Source organism: Geotrypetes seraphini, chromosome 15, assembly GCF_902459505.1.
Source record: "Geotrypetes seraphini chromosome 15, aGeoSer1.1, whole genome shotgun sequence".
Lineage (NCBI taxonomy): Eukaryota > Metazoa > Chordata > Amphibia > Gymnophiona > Dermophiidae > Geotrypetes > Geotrypetes seraphini.
In genome coordinates, this window is record NC_047098.1 from 37,408,100 (window position 1) to 37,429,344 (window position 21,245).

Sequence of the window (21,245 nt, forward strand, 5' to 3'; positions counted from 1 at the left end):
GACAATTGTAGGTCAGATGAAGTCAGCCTGAGAGCTACCAAGCTGTCAGGTGCAAAGACTGCAGGTTGGGGTGTAGAAGAGAAGCATGACTCTGTGTAAAAAGAGATGGAAAAATTGATAGAGGTATTGGTTCCTTGATGCTGAGAAGAGAGAACTATGGTTGTTTGGGCCACTGAGGAGCTATCAGAATCATGGTGGCAGAGTCCTGTTGGAGCTTGACAAGCGGAAAAAGGAAAGGGTGGAAATGCATAAAGGAACTTGTGCGTCCAATCCAGGAGAAAAGAATCTACTTCTAGACGATGAGGCGAATATAGTCTGGAGCAAAAGCGGAGTAGTTGCGAGGAGAGGATGGAGAGCTGCTGAGTTCAGTGTCCATTAGGTTGAAGAATGCAGCTTAGTTTGTCCACTAAAGAATTTTGTTCCCCCTGAATGTAAACAGCTTTCAGAAAGATGTTGTGAAGAATTGCCCAATTCTATATCTTTTGTGCTTCTTGACAAAGGAGAAGAGACCCTGTTCCTCTCTGCTTGTTTACTAATAGATGGCTACTTGATTGTCCGTACGGACAAGGAGAACTTGATCTTGTAGAAGATGCTGAAAAGCTTTGAGGGCATTGAAAATCGCTCCAAGTTCCAACAGATTTATATGATGGTGACGATCCCTGGTGGACCAAAAGCCTTGAGTGCTTAGGCCATCCAGATGAGCTCCCCAAGCATAGGTTGACGACTCCCTTGTGAGAACCTTCTGATGAGGGGGCATGTGGAACAGCAATCTCCTGGAAAGATTGGAAGAGAGCATCCACCACTGAAGAGATTGCCGTAAAAAAGATGTGACTAATGTGTTGGGAAAGCGGATCGAGCCTGCGACCACTGAGAAACCAGAGACCACTGAGGGATCCGTAAATGAAGCCTGGCAAAGTGAGTCACATGGACTGTAGATGCCATGTGTCCCAGCAGCACCATCAAGCGCCTTGCTGAGAGAGATGGGAGCTGAACCACCTGATGACAAAGTTGGATAAGGGTGTACTGGCGCTCCTAAGGCAGAAATACTGAGTTGTACTGTGTCTAGCAGAGCTCCTATAAACTGGAGCTTCCGAGATGGTTGAAGTTGTGATTTGGGAAAATTAGAACATATGAACATAAGAATTGCCACTGCTGGATCAGACCAGTGGTCCATCGTACCCAGCAGTCCACTCCCGCGGTGGCCCTTAGGTCAAAGACCAGTGCCCTGAGACTAGCCTTACCTGCGTACGTTCTGGTTCAACAGGAACTTGTCTAACTTTGTCTTATATCCCTGGAGGGCGATTTCCCCTATAACAGCCTCCGGAAGAGTGTTCCAGTTTTCTACCACTCTCTGGGTGAAGAAGAACTTCTTTACGTTTGTACGGAATCTATTTCCTTTTAACTTTAGAGAGTGCCCTCTCATTCTCTCTACCTTGGAGACGGTGAACAACCTGTCTTTATCTACTAAGTCTATTCCCTTCATTATCTTGAATGTTTTGATCATGTCCCCTCTCAGTCTCCTCTTTTCAAGGGAGGAGGCCCAATTTCTCTCTCACTGTATGGCAACTCCTCCAGCCCCTTAACCATTTTAGTTGCTCTTCTCTGGACCCTATTGAGTAGTACTGTGTCCTTCTTCATGTACGGCGACTAGTGCTGGAATAAGTATTCCAGGTGGGGGCGTACCATGGCCCAGTACAGCAGCAAGATAACCTTCTCCGATCTGTTCGTGATCCCCTTTCTTAATCATTCCTAGCATTCTGTTCACCCTTTTCACTACTCCCATTCATTGTGTGGACGGCTTCATTGACTTGTCAACCAGTACTCCCAAGTCTCTTTCCTGGGGGGTCTCTCCGAGTACTGCACCGGACATCCTGTATTCGTGTATAAGATTTTTGTTACCGACATACATCACCTTACACTTATAAGAACATAAGAATTGTCACTGCTGGGTCAGACCAGTGGTCCATTGTGCCCAGCAGTCCACTCACAAGGCGGCCCTTTTGGTCAAAGACCAGTGCCCTAACTGAGACTAGCCCTACTAGCGTACATCCCTGTTCAGTAGGAACTTGTCTAACTTTGTCTTGAATTCCTGGAGGGTTTTTCTCCTATGACAGCCTCCGGGAAAGCATCCGGTTTTCCAGCACTCTCATTTGCCATGTCGCAGCCCATTTCTCAAGCGTGTTTATGTCACGTTGCAGGTCTTCGCAATCCTTCTGTGTCTTCACTACTCTGAATAACTTCAAATCGTCTGCAAATTTTATCACCTCGCTCGTCGTACCAATTTCTAGGTCGTTTATAAATATGTTGAAGAGCACGGGTCCAAGCACTCCACTTGCGACGCTTTTCCAGTCCGAGTATTGTCCATTTACCCCCACTCTCTGCTTCCTATCCACCAACCAGTTTTTAATCCACATGAGTATTTCACCCTCAATTCCATGGCTCACAATTTTTCGAAGTAGTCGTTCATACGGGACCTTGTCGAACTCCTTCTGAAAATCCAGATAAACATTGTCACCCTTGTCTATCTGCCTATTTACTCCCTCGAAGAAGTGCAGCAAGTTCATCAAGAAAGATCCTGCTTTGCTAAAGCTGTGCTGGCTGGTCCTCATCAGATTGTGTCTGTCAAGGTGATTAATGATGCGGTCCTTTATCAGTGCCTCTACCATCTTTCCCAGTATCGAGGTCAGACTCACCGGTCTGTAGTTTCCCGGATCTCCCCTCGAAACTTTCTTGAAGATCAGCATAACATTCGCCACTTTCCAGTTTTCCGGAATCCTTCCCGATTTGATCGACAGATTGGCTATTAGTTGGAGCAGTTCAGCTATAGCCCTTTTCAGTTTCTTGATTACCCTCGGATGGATGCCATCCGGTCCCAGGAATTTATTGCTTTTAAGTCTATCAATCTGCCTGCATACCTCTTCTAGACTGACCATCTAGACTGTCAGTTTTCTGCATATAGTCTGTTGGCTTCCGGTATGTTATGTATATCCTCTTCGGTAAATAGATGCAAAAAATGTGTTCAGTTTGTCGACGCTGGCTTTGTCCTGCGCTGGCTTTGTCCTCCCTTTATTCTATGTACCGTATTTTTCGCTCCATAACACGCACCTCACCATAAAATGCACCCCAGATTTAGAGAAGGAAAACAAGAAAAAAACTCATTCTGAACCAAATTGTATAATATATACCCGACACCTTTAAATTCCATCCCAGCACCCCCCCAATCAATCATCATTTTTACATAACCCGAGCACCTTTAAATTCCAACCCAGCACCCCCCAATCATCATTTTTACATACCCCCCAGCACATTTAAATTCAATCCCAGCCCCTTTAAATTCCAGCCCACCCGCCCCCCTCTGGCGGTACCTTTAAATGTTGATGGTCAGTAGATGGCTGCCTGCTGCTTTTTGGGGCCCACGGCACACAAGCGCGCTAATGCCTGGACCCGGACACTTCCCTAATGGGCCGGTCACTGATGCTTCGCAGGGCTGCTGCCTGCTGATTACCGGCATGTCGGGGCCAGCAGCGCACAAGCGCGCTGCTGCGTGGGCATGTGCCACTTCTGAATCACTGCTCAGTTCTACTGAGACAGCCATTCAGAAGTGGCGCTGCTGGCTCTGAAATGCCGGTAATCAGCAGGCAGCAGCCCTGCGAAGCACCAGCAACCGGCCCAATTAGGGAAGTGTCCGGGCCCAGGCATTAGCATGCTTGTGTACCGCGGGCCCCGACAAGCAGCAGGCAGCCGTCCACCGACCTCCAACATTTAAAAGGTACCGCCAGGGATTTTTGTATATTCACTTCATAAGATGCACCCTTATTTCCACCCACTTTTTGCAGGGAAAAAGTTGCATCTTATGAAGCGAAAAATACGGTGTCGTATGGAAACCGCATAGTTTTATGTGGTATATAAATTTTTTAATAAAAAAATAAATAGTTCAGAAACCATATGGTATGTCAATCATCCACTAGAGACAGAAAAAATACTAAACACCTGTATGTCACCCTTATAGGGTAAAGCACAGGCGACTGTTTTTGGTTTTTTTTAAAAAACACTCCTCTGACCCCATCCATTGATAGATGGTCATCACCTCATATGTTCTGGACTGCTCTGGTGAGATTAAGGAAAAAATGGAATTTATTTAAGGATACAATAAAGATTATCTTGATGATACTGATACTGGGAAGCTGCTAAAGTGGTGCTGAGGGGAGAGATTCTTGCCTATAACTAGTCATTAAAAGAAGGCTAAAAATAGGAAGATGGTTAGGTTAGAAAAAAGTATAACTAGGCTGCAGCAAATATATGGGACTACTCATAGAATTTCTTATAAAATTTTGGTACAGACATAAAATTCGTTGTACTCAGATTCTACAATTTATTAGTATCTTGTGTCTTTTGTTCCACTGTAACTCCTTCATTCCTTACAACAGGATCTGCTCCTTGTCCCCACAATTCTTCAATTTTGACTGGAATGTATACGCTCTACAATGTTTTCTGTTATAGCTCCTTTGTTGTGGAATAAACTTCCACTGTTTCTTCGTAAAGAGTCATCTATTGTTTCTTTTAAAAGCGGTTTAAAAACTTATTTTTTTCAGGAGTGTTTTTATGTTTATTCTGCTTATTTCGAGGACCAACTTTGGCTGGAGCACATATAGCAGATGATTTTTTAATATATTTATCTATTTGTAAAGCACAGTTACTTACCGTAATAGGTGTTATCCAGGGACAGCAGGCAGATATTCTTGACTGATGGGTGACGGCACCGACGGAGCCCCGGTACGGACACTTTTAGAGTGATTGCACTCTAAGAACTTGGAAAGTTCTGGTAAGCCGCACCGCGCACGCGCGAGTGCCTTCCCGCCCGACAGAGGCGCGCGGTCCCCAGTTATGATAAGCCAGCTAAGAAGCCAACCCGGGGAGGTGGGTGGGACGCAAGAATATCTGCCTGCTGTCCCTGGATAACACCTGTTACGGTAAGTAACTGTGCTTTATCCCAGGACAAGCAGGCAGCTATTCTTGACTGATGGGTGACCTCCAAGCTAACAAAAAGAGGGATGGAGGGAAGGTTGGCCATTAGGAAAACAAATTTTGCAAAACAGATTGGCCGAAGTGTCCATCCCGTCTGGAAAATGCGTCCAGACAATAATGAGATGTAAAAGTATGAACTGAGGACCAAGTGGCAGCCTTGCAGATTTCCTCAATGGGCGTGGACCGGAGGAAAGCAACAGACGCTGCCATAGCTCGGACTTTATGGGCTGTTACCGAACCTTCCAGTGTCAGTCCGGTCTGAGCATAACAGAAAGAAATGCACGCTGCCAGCCAATTAGACAACGTACGTTTAGAAACAGGACGTCCTAATTTATTCGGATCAAAAGACAGAAATAGCTGAGGAGCTGATCTGTGGGGTTTTGTGCGCTCCAGATAGTAAGCAAGAGCCCTTTTACAGTCCAAAGTATGCAGAGCCTGTTCTCCAGAATGAGTGTGAGGTTTCGGAAAGAAGACAGGCAGAACAATGGATTGGTTGAGATGGAATTCAGAGACAACCTTAGGGAGAAACTTTGGATGAGTACGCAGAACCACCTTGTCGTGATGAAAGACCGTAAAAGGTGGATCTGCAACTAGTGCATGTAGCTCACTGACCCTCCTGGCAGAGGTGAGGGCGATGAGGAAAAGTACCTTCCAAGTGAGAAACTTGAAAGTGGCATTAGCCAAAGGTTCAAATGGAGGCTTCATTAAGACGGAAAGAACCACATTAAGATCCCAGATAACAGGAGGTGTTTTAAGAGGTGGTTTAACATTGAAAAGACCCCTCATGAACCTGGACACCAGGGGATGAGCTGAGAGGAGCTTTCCATGGACTGGCTCATGAAATGCCGCAATAGCACTTAAGTGGACTCTGACAGACGAAGACTTGAGGCCAGAGTCAGACAAAGAAAGGAGATAATCCAATAAAGTTTCCACTGCAAGGGAAGTGGGATTATGTTGACGGAGGAAGCACCAGGAAGAGAAACGTGTCCACTTCTGATGGTAACATTGCAGAGTGGCAGGTTTCCTGGAGGCATCCAGAATGGAACGAACAGGCTGAGATAAAAGTGTATCATGAGAAGTCAGCCCGAGAGATACCAAGCTGTCAGGTGCAGAGACTGGAGGTTGGGATGTAGAAGGGTCCCCTGCTGTTGTGTAAGCAGAGAAGGAAACAGAGGAAGAAGAAAGGGCTCCCTGGAACTGAGTTGAAGTAGAAGGGAGAACCAATGTTGCCTGGGCCACCTTGGAGCAATCAGAATCATGGTGGCTCGTTCCCTCTTTAGCTTGAACAAGGTTCTCAGAATGAGAGGCAGAGGAGGGAAAGCATATAGAAACAGATTGGACCAGTCGAGGAGAAATGCATCCGCTGCCAGATGGTGAGGGGTGTAGAGTCTGGAGCAGAAGAGGGGCAGCTGGTGATTGAGAGGGGCTGCAAAGAGGTCTATCTGAGGAGTGCCCCACTGAGTGAAGATGGACTGCAGAGTGAGAGGATCGAGTGACCACTCGTGAGGTTGGAGAACTCTGCTGAGTTTGTCCGCCAAACAATTCTGTTTTCCCTGAATGTAGATAGCCTTCAGGAATAGATGGTGATTTATGGCCCAAGTCCAGATCTTCTGGGCTTCCTGGCACAAGAGGCGAGAGCCCGTCCCACCTTGCTTGTTGATGTAGTACATCGCCACCTGATTGTCTGTGCACAGCAAGAGAACTTGAGGAAAGAGGAGATGTTGGAAGGCCTTGAGGGCATAAAACATCGCTCTGAGTTCCAGGAAATTGATTTGATGTTTCTTTTCCTGGGGTGTCCAAAGACCCTGAGTTTGGAACTCGTTCAAATGAGCCCCCCAGGCATAAGGGGAGGCGTCGGTAGTAATAACCAGTTGATGAGGAGGTAGATGGAACAGAAGACCTCTGGATAGATTTGAGGATATCAACCACCATTGTAGAGACTGACGAAGAGATGATGTTACAGATATGTGTCGTGAGCATGGATCCATCGCTTGGGACCACTGGTTGGCTAGGGTCCATTGAGGGGTGCGTAGGTGTAGACGTGCAAAAGGGGTGACATGAACTGTAGACGCCATGTGACCCAAGAGAACCATCATGCGCTTGGCAGAGATGGACGTCTGCAGAAGTACCTGTTGACATAGAAATTGAAGCATGAGAAGACGGTTGGAGGGTAGGAACGCTCTCATTAGGACTGTGTCTAGAACTGCTCCAATGAATTGAAGATTCTGAGAGGGAATGAGATGAGATTTGGGTAGATTGATCTCGAATCCCAGCAAACGGAGAAATAAAATGGTCTGGTTGGTGGCCGTGAGAACTGTCTGAGGTGCATCGGCCTTGATCAACCAATCGTCCAGATAAGGAAACACCTGAAGGTGGTGAGTACGAAGAAAAGCAGCTACCACAATCAGGCATTTGGTGAACACTCTTGGAGAGGAGGCAAGACCGAAGGGCAGAACCTTGTACTGGTAGTGACAACGATTGATCATGAAGCGGAGATACTTCCTGGATGCTAGATCGATCGGTATGTGAGTGTATGCTTCTTTGAGATCGAGGGAGCATAGCCAGTCGCCTTGATTGAGAAGGGGGTAAAGAGTGGCCAGAGACAACATTTTGAATTTCTCTTTGACCAAGCATTTGTTGAGGTCCCGAAGATCTAGAATAGGTCTGAGATCTCCTGTTTTTTGGGGGACTAGGAAATAACGTGAATAGAATCCCTGCCCCTTTTGATCTAGAGGAACTTCCTCTATGGCGTTCAGAAGGAGGAGGGATTGAACTTCTTGAAGAAGGAGGGAGGACTGAGGAGAGTTCAAAGCAGACTCTTTTGGAACACTTTGGCCCGGAAGAGTGTGAAAGTTGAGAGAGTAGCCGTGGCGGATGATGTTGAGGACCCACTGGTCCGAGGTGATGGATTCCCAACGGCTGATGAAGATAGTAAGGCGTCCTCCTATGGGCTGTGGAAGATGGGTAGCAGGATGGAGACTGGCTATGTCCTGGAGAACTAAGTCAAAAGGGTTGAGTGGATTTTTGTGAAGGGGGAGGCTTCACCTGTTGTTGCTGCTGTGCTGGTCTAGCAGCTGGCCTCTGTTGTTGTCGCTGACGTCTGGGTTGTTGCTGGGCTTGTGGCAAAGGGCGAGCAACAAATCGACGTTGGTAGGCCGACTGTTGACGAAAAGGCCTGGAAGGTGGAGTTTTCTTCTTGGTTTTGAGGAGAGTATCCCACCTAGTTTCATGTGCCGACAACTTTTGAGTGGTGGAGTCCATGGATTCTCCAAACAGCTCATCCACTAGGCACGGTGTATTAGCTAGTCGATCTTGATGATTGACATCTAGTTCTGACACTCTGAGCCACGCCAGTCGACGCATAGCCACCGACATAGCTGTAGCCCGAGAGGTCAGCTCAAAGGTGTCATAGATTGACCTGACCATGAACTTCCTAAGCTGCAACAGTGATGAAGTAGTGCGGCGAAAAGCAGATTTTTTACGGTCAGGGAGGTACTTCTCAAAAGTAGTGAGATCTTGAATTAGATGTTTAAGATAAAAGGAGAAGTGGAATGCATAATTCCCTGACCTGTTGGCTAACATGGCATTTTGGTATAGCCGTTTGCCAAATTTGTCCATGGCCTTTCCCTCTCTGCCAGGAGGGACTGAGGCGTACACACTAGCTCCCGTGGATTTTTTCAGAGTGGATTCAACCAAGAGGGACTCATGTGGGAGCTGTGGTTTGTCAAACCCAGGAATTGGGATGACTTTGTATAAGGAGTCCAATTTGCGAGGTGCTCCAGGAATAGTCAAGGGTGTCTCCAAATTCTTGTAAAAGGTCTCTCTCAAGATATCATGGAGGGGTAGCTTGAGATATTCCTTTGGAGGTTGGTCAAAATCCAGTGCTTCAAGAAAAGCTTTGGATTTTTTCGACTCAGCCTCCAAGGGGATAGAGAGAGAGTCACACATCTCTTTTAAAAAGGATGAGAATGAAGATACATCTGGTCTAGAGGATGGATCTAAAGTAGAAGGATCCTCATCACCAGATGAACATTCCCCTTCAGAGAGCATAGGGTCCTCTGAATCACCCCACAGATCAGGATCTCGAATTTGAAAACTGTGTCGAGAATCTGGAGTGGAGGGATCAAGGTGTCGGGACTTGCGTACCGATTTTCCTGATCTCATCGAGACGGTACCGGGAGATTGCCGTTGCACCGGTGCCGCAGTCTGAACAGCCTGATGCTGAGCAGTCGACTCTGGTGCCAGTACTGGCATGGAAGTAGACTGTGTCGGTGCCGACAAAGAGGAAGCCGAGAGCATAGGCTGTGCAACTATCGGCACCGATGGCTCAGACCGGACCGGTACCGGAAGGTTCGGTACCAGGAGTGCAGGAAGGATTTGTTTTAGCTGAGTTTCCAATTGCACTTGTAAGACGGCAGCAATGCGCTCGTCTAAAGTAGGCACCGGTACCGCTTTTCTCTTCTGCGGTACCTTTGGTGCCGCTCTACACTCCGAAGAGGAACCCGATGTCGAGGGGCTTACCTCTATCGGTGCGGAGCGCTTCCGTGGGCGCCTCGCGGTCGGCAGGATTGGGCTCTCTGCTACTTTGACCGGAGGACGCTCCAGCGGGGAAGGCTTCTTAGCCGGCTTACCTGACTGGTGCGGCGCCGACGCGGTATCGCGCGGCGTCGATGAGACGGGTGCCGACTGCGTCGGGATCGAAGTAGGGACCGGTGCCGCCGTGTCCGACATGTCGGTACCGAATAATAACCGTTGCTGAATTTGACGGTTTTTTAGGGTTCTTTTTTGAAGAGTGGCACAGCGTGTGCAGGTGGATGCCCGATGGTCAGGTCCGAGGCACTGCAAACACCAGTTGTGCGGGTCAGAGTTAGAAATAGGCCTCGCGCACCGCTGGCACTTTTTAAAGCCGGGTTGGGGGGGCATGAACGTAAACACGGCTTCTGCCAAATCGAAGGCCGAGGCCTCGATGGTGGCAGCAGGCCCCGCCGTGCAAAACGAAAAAATAATAAGAAAACCAAAATTCGGGGTTTTTTTTGTTTTTTTTTAGAAAATAAAGAAATAAAAAGAGGGAAACAATATTTCCCAAGAAGTTTACGCGAGCGGGAAGGCGAAAAAATAGAAAAAGTTCAACAGCCGTTGAAACGTGCGTCTTCTTGGCTCCGCGGAAACAAGAAAACTGGGGACCGCGCGCCTCTGTCGGGCGGGAAGGCACTCGCGCGTGCGCGGTGCGGCTTACCAGAACTTTCCAAGTTCTTAGAGTGCAATCACTCTAAAAGTGTCCGTACCGGGGCTCCGTCGGTGCCGTCACCCATCAGTCAAGAATAGCTGCCTGCTTGTCCTGGGATAATTATGTTTATGCACTTATATTGTTAACAGCTCAGATAGATCTGTTGATTTGCAGTATATCAAATTAAAAATTAGCTTGGAAATAAGTTTTGTGAAATATGTAGAGAAGTTGCACTCTTACCACATTGACCTTAAAAGTGTCTAGATTTTTATCTGGATCCTAAAAAGTCAACTGCATCACCAAGGCAAACATATAGCATCTTCTTTGGAGTAATTCTAGCAGAACAGTTTTATACTGCTGCAACTGCATCTTGCTCATTATCTGAGTTACCTGTTTCTTCTTCAATTTCAGGATCTGCTGCTCAACTTTTGCAATCTCTCTGTCAACACGATCCATACTCTGTATCAACTCTTCCTTAGATAGTTTAGAGGGAGATGAATCCTGCTCATCAGCACAGGGCTGACCCGAGTGCGGTGAGGAAGGGGTCTCATGCTTCCCTGCATAGTCCTAGGATATAGAAAATGCATAGGTATTACTATCCAGTACAGTAAAAACAACCATTTTATAGCAATATAGGAAATGTGGGCCAGACAATGGTTTTTCAAAGCCACACTACAGGTCTAGCTTTCACAATACTGATTTAGTCAGTGCTGAGAGGGAGCCAAGTATGGCATGGCAACAGATTTACCTTTTTTAACTTTATTCTTTATTCAAACTTTAAAGTATAATAAACAAGTAAAAAACTTGCATAAGGATTAGAAACAAAACTTCTTGAGTCATATAATGACTATTTCACATTAAACAGATATAGGAAATTAATAATTATTTAGTCCACAAACAGATTTACCTTTTTAATATCTCCAGCAGCTCTGAGCCCTTCCGGCATGGAATGCATCAGTGGTATAACAGAGGATGTGGCACCAACACGCTGATAATCAGAAACCTGCTCCAGACGCTGTCGCTTTGATTCCAGGGAATCATGTTCATTTTGAGTCTGAGCTGAATGATACTGCTGCTCATAGCTTGATCTCCTGTCCTGAGGTCTATAAGATGAAGGGATGGGAAGGAAAATACAAACTTTGTCATGAATAAGAGCATGAAAGGAATTTTAATATTACTTAAACTGAGTGTTAACAGCCTAATTGCATTGTGATTCATCTTTAATTCAAAACTAAAAACATTACTACTACTAATTTTTATAGTGCTACTAGACATAAGCAATTCTGTACACTAAACATATATGAGAGAGTCCCTGCTCAACAGAGTTTATAATATAATCAGAACTTTCAAACAGAACTTTCTTATAGATCAGAGTAGATTAAAAATTGACCTGTCAGAGCCCGGATGAAATTCAGATAGCAGAGAAGGACGTCTCCGAAGCTGCTGCTGTTGCAAGAGTTGATAATCAGGAACAGCAAATTCCTAAGTGCAAAAAAAAGATTTTCAAACCTTTTCAATGTTTTCACATTCATAAGACAAGAAAGGAGGCCATACTTCATATCAATACTTAGATAAGCACTATTGCCAACACCAGCCTAAAGAGACAGAGATGTTGAGATTAGAAAGCATGTCAGGATGACCAGGTGACTCCATCGTCAGTGGAATATTTTGCTCCAGTCCTGTTCTCCTTAAGACATGATGACTACAAGCCACAGAATGCTTTCCAGTAGGGATGTACATATGGAAAAATTTTGGTTTGGTTTGGTTTTCACTCACCCATTTAGTTCATTTTTGGGAAAAATAAGAATATAAAAATAGACTTACTGGGTCAGACCAATAGTCCATCAAGCCCAGTAACCCGTTCTTATGGTGGCCAATCTAGGTCACTAGTACCTGGCCAAATCCCAAGGAGAAGCAATATTCCATGATACCGATCCAGGGAAAGCAGTGGCTTCCCCCATGTCTGTCTTTCTCAATAACACACTATGGAATTTTCCTCCAGGAAATTGTCCAAACCTTTCTTAAAACCAGCTACGCTATCCACTCTTACCACAACCTCTGGTAACGCATTCCAGAGCTTAACTATTCTCCGAGTGAAAAAAAAATTTCCTCCTATTGGTTTTAACAGTATTTCCCTTAACTTAATTGAGTGTTCTCTAGTCTTTGTAATTTTTGACAGAGTGAAAAATCGATCCACTTGTACCCATTCTACTTCATTTACTTCTATTTAATGAGGATATCAAGTTTGTATTACAACTGTGGTGTTTTCTACTCATTTTCAATTTAACTTGCTTAAAACTTCCTGAAAGTTATCTGTAAAGCACAGTTACTTACCATAACATGTGTTATCCAGGGACAGAAGGCAGATATTTTCACATGTGGGCGACGTCAACCATGGAGCCCAGTACAGACTAGAGGTGCCCGAATTGATTCACTTCGGGTGAATCAATTTGAATAGATTCATTTCCAGAAAAAAATAACAGACTCACTGATTCATGAGCAGTAGCACCAGCCCCCTTGCCGCCGATCTATTTTGCAGAAGCCTATTCAGGCTTTCTTTCTGCCGGAGTCCTTCCATCTAATGTAACTTCCTGTTTCGTGAAAAGGAAGTTACATCAGAAGAAAGGACTTTGGCAAAGGGAATGCCTGAGCAGGCCTGTGTGAGCAGATCGGCAGCAAGGTAAGCCCACATCTCCCCGACTTCTTCTCTTTTGCCTTTTTTTTTTAAAACTGGTTATCTCTTTCAGCACACTCCTTCCAGGAATCAATCCTGCCACCTTTCTCCCCCCCCAAAAGCATTTATCTAATTCCTGCCACCTGCATCTACCTTTAATTCAATGCAAAAGTCATTGTTAAGCAGTGGAAGTGAAGGCAATTCACAGAGCTACTCTGCCGCTAGTCCAGGCATCTTCTCTCCATTGCAGCCACCCCAGCGGAAACAGGAAGTTGTCATTGAGGGAGGGCCGCAGTGGAGAGAAGACGCCAGGACTAGCAGCAGGAGAGCTTTGTAGATTGTTAGATTTGCAACCGCCACCGGCAACAAATTTTACAACAAAATAAAAGGTAGATGAAGGGAGGGAGGAGATAGCCTTGGGAGAGAGGGAGAGATGGCCTTGGGGAAGATGGACTTGGTGAAGGAGGGTAAAATGGGGAGAGGGAGAGATGAACAATGCAGAGATAGCAGAGGGAGAATAGCAGAGAGACCCAACAGCTGAAGGCAGTCTGCTGACACCTGAATTCATATCAAGCCACAACATTTAACAATTCAAGGAAATAGGGCAATGTATCTCAAACTGTGTGCCTCCTGAGATTTCAGGTGTGCTGCAGCATACTGGGGAGGAGAGGCGCCAGCGCCAGCTGCCTGCCTGCCTACAGGACATGCCTCTCGCGGGGAGGTGGGTGGGATATGAGGTGAGAATATCTGCCTGCTGTCCCCAGATAACACCTGTTATGGTAAGGCATATATTGTCTTATTCGAGCAGGCAGAGCAAGGGGTAAAAAAGGAGAGAGAATAATAAGAGGAATACAGTCTGCCCTCTGAAAGAGGAAAGGGTAAGAAGGTAACAGCAGCAACATGTAGGGAGGCTCTAAAAAAGGAGATGACCTCAGAATGTCAGGTGAGTCCAAGTATAGGCGAGGAAGACACCAGAAGGACTCAAGGAGATAAGTAGAAAGGGTAGCAGGAAAAATGGCACTTATAGGAGTGCCAGATGAAAAAAAATCCAAGAAAATCATTTGTTTCCTCTTGAGGACAGGAAATGAGAGGGAAAACCAAAAATTGGAAAAAAGAAAGGATAGTTTTAGTTGAATAGACTAATATTGTAGGATGAAACCGGGAACAAAAACATAGACAAGAGAGAATTCTGTACTATGGACGTTAGCAGAGAACTGAAAAGAAAGACCAAGTCATATATGAACAGATCTGCCAGGGGGTTGTATGAGCGTTCTGAAATGTCTTATAAAGAGAACAGAGCCAATGGAAGAAAACAGAGGAGAAGCAGTTCTTCTCACAATATTTGCTGGAAAAAAACAAAGGGGAACCAGGCAATGAGAAAACAGTGAATGGGAGATAGAAACTATGAAATGCTCCCGTTGAAGCAGTAAGATTTGCAAATTAAGAGAACAGAACATGAAAATTTTTGTAAAAAATCTGGCTACAGGCTGTACTGAGAGAAACAAGAGTGCAGAGCTCAGAAACCGGAATGCTAATGAAGAGAAATAGGATCTTTTCTCGTTCAAAGAACTGGTAGGAAAGGTGCAATGAAGAGAGCAACCAAGAACGTAAATACAATCAGAAGAGGAGTAAAGCCAGAAAGAAATGTAATCCAATGGAAGCAAAGTCAGGAGTGACCGGATGGCTGGGAAAAATAGTTATGAAGATAATCATACAGAAAAGGCATAGCCTTTGAGATGGGAAAATTATATATGTACCAGAAGTGACCTGGAGCCAGAACCTTGGAGGTTTGGTCCCAAAATCATAACTGTATGTCCGAGTGATGTTTTAGAAATGGAAAGACACAAGAAACCGTACATGACTTGTGCATGATCACAGGGGAAGCTCAGGGCCCGAACTCACAACCCAAGGTGCCTAGGTTGTAGTCCCCAGAAGTGCACTATATTTTTACATGCTCATGTATTAGATGTGCTTCACAAATAGTTGTGTAGAAGCGAGAGAGGAGGTCAAAGTCAAAGAATGGAGGTGGCTATGAAGAATTAGAAGAGTTAGAAAACCCTGACAATCCTGAGGAAAATTTTAAATGGTACTAGGAGAGGGGCTCGAACCCATGTGAGCACATTTCTATTGGATGATAAGTTGAATGCTTAAACCACTTTGCTATTCTAATGGCTGTTGTGAAGGGAGAATGTGTATATACCCAAATGCAGCCAAAAAAATGGAACGTGGAAAGAAAGTATGTTTAAAGAATATGAAACAGCACCACAGAAATTAAAATCCAACATAGGTTTCAAGTTTCAAGTTTATTCATTATTTGATTGATCGCCTATCACAGTTACTAAGCGATGTACATAAACTATAAATATAAGGTAAACAATAACAAGAATATATAAAAATATAAAAATCTTTTAAAAATAGACAAATTACAACAGGAAACACTAGGATAGAAGGGAACGAAATACATTTTATGATAGGAAAGGAAGAACATTTAAGGGTAATATACAAAGGGAAAGGGAAAACAAAATAGTTTATTGGGAGTATAATACACAATTGGGAGTATAATAGCAGTTAGAGATTTGAAAAAGAGAGCTTAGGAAGAACCAGGGCTGTGGAATTGGTAGATAAATCCTTTGACTCCAACTCCTCAGTTTCTGGTACCCAAGATTCCGACTCCAGTACCCAAAATTGTCTCTGACTCCTCAACTCCACAGCCCTGGGAATAACTATTTGGACAGTGAAATGTTAAGTGATTGCCCAGAGTCACAAAGAGTGTGTCCAATGAGGCGTCCATGCGCAGTGCCTCCCCTCATGTGCGGAATTCTGATACTTCAGTATCGGTAACCAGAGTGGACTTACAGAATTGGGCAGCAGATCTTAAAACCGAATTTGCTGGGGTTAAAAGCCGAATCAAAGAGATGGTGCGAGAGATAAAGCAAGATTTGGCAGATTTGTTGGGGCGGGTGGAAGATACAGAGGGGAGGATTGGGTCATAGAATTGCAAACTCATCATAGCTGCAGGATTGTATTACTAGGATTGAAGATATAGAAAACAGATCAAGAAGAAACAATATTCGTGTCAGAGGAGTGCCTGATACAGAGGAGCATGGAGACACTGAAAAAGTGGTGCAAGATATACAGTATATAGGCACATCCATTTCTTTTTGCCCTCCTAAGATAGATCGGGCACATAGGGTGTTGGGCCCCAAATGGGGAGACTTCCCCAAAGATATCATTGCTTGCCTCCATAATTTTAAAGATAAAGAGCAACTTCTGAGGAAAAGCTAGAAAGGAAAGATCTGTTGGAACAATCATAATGTGGAAATTTTCTAGGACTCATCAATAACTTTACAGAGAAGGGAGTTTCACCCGGTTACTGCAGTCTTGAAGCAGAAATCGCTTTGATACAGATGGCTGTTCCCTTTTGGCCTGCTTATAATCATCAATGGGGGTCACAAACGAGTTACTGCACTACCAGAAGCATGGGATCTGCTGCGTAAAGAGGGTTTGATCACTCAGAAGACACCCCACATGCAAATCAACTGCCCAGAAGGATGGAGAGATTTTGATGGCATGCAGTTCCGCAGCCACCATGGTCTGCTTTAGCAACAGTAGCCAAGGGGTCTAGCAGTACTGTATTTGCTGGACTGGGCCCAGACACAGTTTGATTGCTTTGTGAGACTGTATGGGGACAGTTCTTTTTTATCTTTGATATGTGACTAATGCAATGGTGTGTGCTCTTCTTTTCTGTTCTGAGTGTTGGAGTAAATGTGGATAGAATGGGATAGATTGGGAAGTTCTTAGGGAAGGTATGTGTGTGTTGGGTGGGAGGTATTTGGAGGGGAGGGAAGGTTCTGGTTATGTGACATTATGGGCCTGAGGTCGTTACATGAAGTCAAGGTGGGAGATAGAGGTGGATGGTTGGGAGGTATGAGGGTAGGGGGATGGGAGGGTAGGTTGGGGACACAATTGGGATATGGGTAATTTCTGTTTTGAGTGTGTATGGTTCTTTGATTATTGGGATTTCGGAGGGAATGGGTCTATATGCTAGAAAGGATCCCAATGAGACCAGGAACTGATGATACTGTGAGTGTGTGCAGTTTTAATGTGAAAGGGTTACATTTGCTATAGAAAAGACAATTACTGTTAAAGGCGTTGAAACAATTACGGGTTGATATAGGGTTCATACAAGAAACTCATTTTTTAAAAATTGGGGAAAGTTAAATAATGTGCAGGAATACCCGGTACATAGTTGGACGTCAAACTAAATGACACTCTTCTAAAGGACCCAAAGATAATACGGAAGCTTGAATCTTCCATAAGAGAATTTCTGGAGTTTAACAGAGAGGATCAGTATTTGGGAAAGTCTCAAAACTGTTCTTCGGGGGAGCTTATTCCTATGGCAGCTCATAAGCAGAAGGCTAGATTGCAGGAAGAGTGGGCACTGAGGGAGGAACTGGCACAGCAGGTTGATAGGCATAAGAGAGGTCAGGGAGATTAACAGATGCGGCTATAGATTTTGGGGGTCAGCATTGGGGGCTTTAGTTGATGTAGACATAAAATTTAAATTGGAGCATCTTCATCAAAAGATTTTTTTGAATCTGGTAATCGGGCAGGAAAGCTGTTGGCGCATACATTGAAAATACATCAGAATCAGTCTAATATAGTATCTATCCAGGATAAGAAGGGTATCCTTTTATCTAATGATGAGCAGATCCAATTTCACGTTTGTTTTTCAGCAATTATATATGCCTGAACACCAGGGGACTGAAAGTAATATAACTACTTGCATGATATTCTTCTTCCAAGCTTGTCATCGTCAGTGAGGTCTCTTCTTGACACAGACATCACAGGGTCAGATTTTATCTTTATATAATTCTCCTGTGGCATGCGTCATGGTCATTGGGGTGTATTCTTCTGACTTTGAGTTGCACAGGGAACGAGGCAGGGGTGCCCACTTTCTCCATTATTATTCACTATGGTTGTTGAACCCCTTGCCCAAAAGATTCGACAGACAGCTATCACTGGGGGTCTTTCCATTGGAGGAGTGGAACATAAATTGTCCCTCTTTCCAGATGATATTTTGGCTGTTATCAAAGGTTCTGAATCCTCCTTAATGGCTCTGCAGGAGCAAATGAGGGAGTATGGTTCACTTTCTGGATTTAAAGCCAATCTGTCTGAAACGGAGATATAGCACAGTTATCCAGGGATAGCAGGCAGCTATTCTCACATAAGGGTGACGTCATCGACAGAGCCCTGATGCGGAAGCCTCGCAAACAGACTTGCTTGTAGAAACTAGAAGTTTCGAGTTAATCGCACTGCACATGCGCGAGTGCCTTCCCGCCCAGCACAGGGCGCATGTCCTCAGTTCAGATAGCTAGCAGAGAAGCCAACCAAGGGAGGTGGGTGGGTTGTGAGAATAGCTGCCTGCTGTCCCTGGATAACACCCGTTATGGTTAGTAACTGTGCTTTATCCCAGGACAAGCAGGCAGCCTGTTCTCACATATGGGTGACCTCCAAGCTAACCAGAATGGGATCGTGGGAGTGTTAGCAGTTTAGGAGAATAAATTTTGTAATACTGTCTGGCCAAAATGGCCATCCCGTCTGGAGAAAACATCAAGACAATAGTGAGAAGTGAAAGTATGAACCGAGGACCAAGTAGCAGCCTTGCAAATTTCCTCAATAGATGTAGATCTGAGGAAAGCTACTGAAGCTGCCATTGCTCTGACCTTATGGGCTGTGACTCTACTCTGTAGGGGTAATCCAGCCTGGGCATAGCAGAAGGAGTTACAAGCAGCCATCCAGTTGGAGATGGTACGCTTAGAGATAGGATGTCCCAACTTATTTGGATTGAAGGAGTCAAAAAGTTGACAAGCAGTTTTGTGTGATTTGGTGCATTCCAAATAGAAGGCCAAAGCACGTTTACAGTCCAGAGTATGAAGAGCTGATTCTCCAGGATGAGAATGAGGCTTTGGAAAGAACACTGGAAGAACAATGGATTGGTTGAGATGAAATTCCGAAACCACTTTAGGTAGGAATTTAGGATGAGTACGTAGAACCACCATGATGGAACACAGTGAAAGGTGGATCAGCAACTAAAGCTTGCAGCTGACTCTTCGAGCAGAAGTGAGGGCAATGAGAAACACCACTTTCCAAGTGAGATACTTCAGATGAGCCGTAGACATTGGTTCAAATGGAGGCTTCATCAAATGAGCAAGAACAACATTGAGGTCCCAAACCACTGGAGGCGGTTTGAGAGGAGGTTTGACATTGAAAAGTCCTTTCATGAATCTGAAAACCACCAGATGAGCAGAAAGGGATTGCACTAAGATGGACTCGGATCGATGTAGACTTGAGGCCAGAGGTGGATAAGTGCAAAAGGTAGTCTAAAACAGAAGACAGAAGTTGAGGCTCCTTATCGTGAGAAAAACACCATGTAGAAAATCTAGTCCATTTTTGGTGATAGCATTGTCTAGTGGTAGGTTTCTTAGAAGCCTCTAAAATGTCTCTTACAGACTGAGAAAACTGAAGAGGAGTTATGTTGAGAGGTACCAAGCTGTCAGGTGTAGAGACTGCAGGTTGGGATGAAGCAGAGATCCCTGACTCTGTGTAAGCAGAGATGGAAAAACAGGTAGAAGGTATGGCTCCCTGCTGCTGAGTTGAAGTAGAAGGGAGTACCAAGGTTGTTTCGGCCACCGAGGAGCAAGCAGAATCATGGTGACATGGTCGTTCTTTAACTTGACAAGAGTCTTGAGAATGAGAGGGAATGGAGGGAATGCATACAGGAAGAGATTCATCCATTTCAGAAGAAAAGCATCTGCGTCAAGGCAATGAGGAGAATATATCCTGGAGAACTGAGGCAGTTTGTGGTTGTGGGGAGCTGCAAAAAGATCTATCCGAGGCGTTCCCCATTGTGAAAAAATGTGATGAAGAGATGAGGAATGGAGTGTCCATTCGTGAGGTTGCAGAAGACGACTCAAGTTGTCCGCTAAGCAATTTTTCGCCCCTTGGATAAAGACAGCTTTGAGGAAGATGTTATGGCGGATTGCCCAGTCCCAAACCTTCAGAGCTTCTTGACAAAGGGAGGAAGATCACGTCCCTCCCTGTTTGTTGACATAATACATGGCGACTTGGTTGTCCGTCCAAATGAGGTCTACCTGGTCGTGAAGATGTTGAAAAGCTTTGAGAGCCTTGAAAATCGCTCTGAGTTCCAACAGATTGATGTGACACTGATGATCCTTACTGGTCCAGTAGCCTTGAGTACAGAGACCATCGAGATGAGCACCCCAAGCGTAGGTCGAGGAATCTGTTGTGAGGACCTTCTGATGAGGGGGCATTTGAAACAGCAAGCCTCTGGAAGAGAGCATTCACCAGCGGAGAGACTGTCTCGATGAAGGAGTGACTGCAATGTGTTGAGAAAGTGGGTCGCAAACTTGCGTCCACTGAGATGCTAGGGTCCACTGAGGAATTCTGAGGTGAAGACTGGCAAAAGGAGTCACGTGGAGGCCATGTGACCCAGGAGTACCATCATGTGTCTCGCTGATATGGAGGAGCGGGAAGACACTGTATGACAAAGTTGAAGGAAGACTTCCAAACGTTGTTGCGGAAGGAATGCTCCGAGTTGGATAGTATCCAGAACAGCTCCGATGAATTGTAGATTCTGAGAGGGTTGAAGATGGGATTTGGGAAAGTTGGTTTCGAATCTCAAACTCTGTAGGAACCACGTAGTCCATTGGGTCGCTTCAATAACCCCTTGAGATGTTGAATCTTTGATGAGATGTTGAATCTTTGATGAGCCAGTCGTCCAGCTAGGGAAATACCTGAAGACCATGGTTTCTGAGAGCTGCGGCTACCACTACCAGGCACTTGGTGAACACTCTGGGAGATGAAGCCAGGCCAAAGGGCAGCACTCTGTATTGATAATGCAGATTCCCCACCGAAATCTGAGATATTGGCGGGAGGCCGGATGAATGGGAATATGAGTATAAGCCTCCTTGAGATCCAGAGAGACCAGTCATTCTGATCTAGGAGGGGATAAAGGTATGCCAGGGATAACATGCAAAATTTTTCTTTGACTAAAAATTTGTTGAGAGCCCTGAGATCCAGAATGGGCCGCAGATCACCTGTCTTCTTCGGAACAAGGAAGTAACAGGAGTAAAAACTCCTGTTCTGCTGTTCCAAAGGAACTGGTTCGATGGCATGGAGACGAAGCAGAGCTTGAGCTTCCTGAAGAAGGGCGGTCTGGGATGGACTGGAAGGATACTCTCTTGGAGGAAGCTCTGGTGGAACCTGAGAGAAATGAAGAGAGTATCCGTCCCTGAT

At 45.1% G+C, this 21,245-nt stretch overlaps 1 protein-coding gene across 12 annotated transcripts in view; it reads right to left on the reverse strand.

Moving 5' to 3' along the window:
• Positions 1-21,245, reverse strand: part of NCOR1 (nuclear receptor corepressor 1) — a 509,406-nt gene that overhangs the window by 439,031 nt on the left and 49,130 nt on the right. For all 12 annotated transcript variants that reach the window (XM_033922034.1, XM_033922033.1, XM_033922035.1 and 9 more), the window contains 3 exons: positions 11,643-11,734; positions 11,160-11,355; positions 10,643-10,819 (listed from right to left, as the gene is read on the reverse strand). In XM_033922034.1, coding sequence (XP_033777925.1) covers positions 10,643-10,819; positions 11,160-11,355; positions 11,643-11,734 — 465 coding nt within the window. The remainder of the gene's footprint in view (positions 1-10,642; positions 10,820-11,159; positions 11,356-11,642; positions 11,735-21,245) is intronic.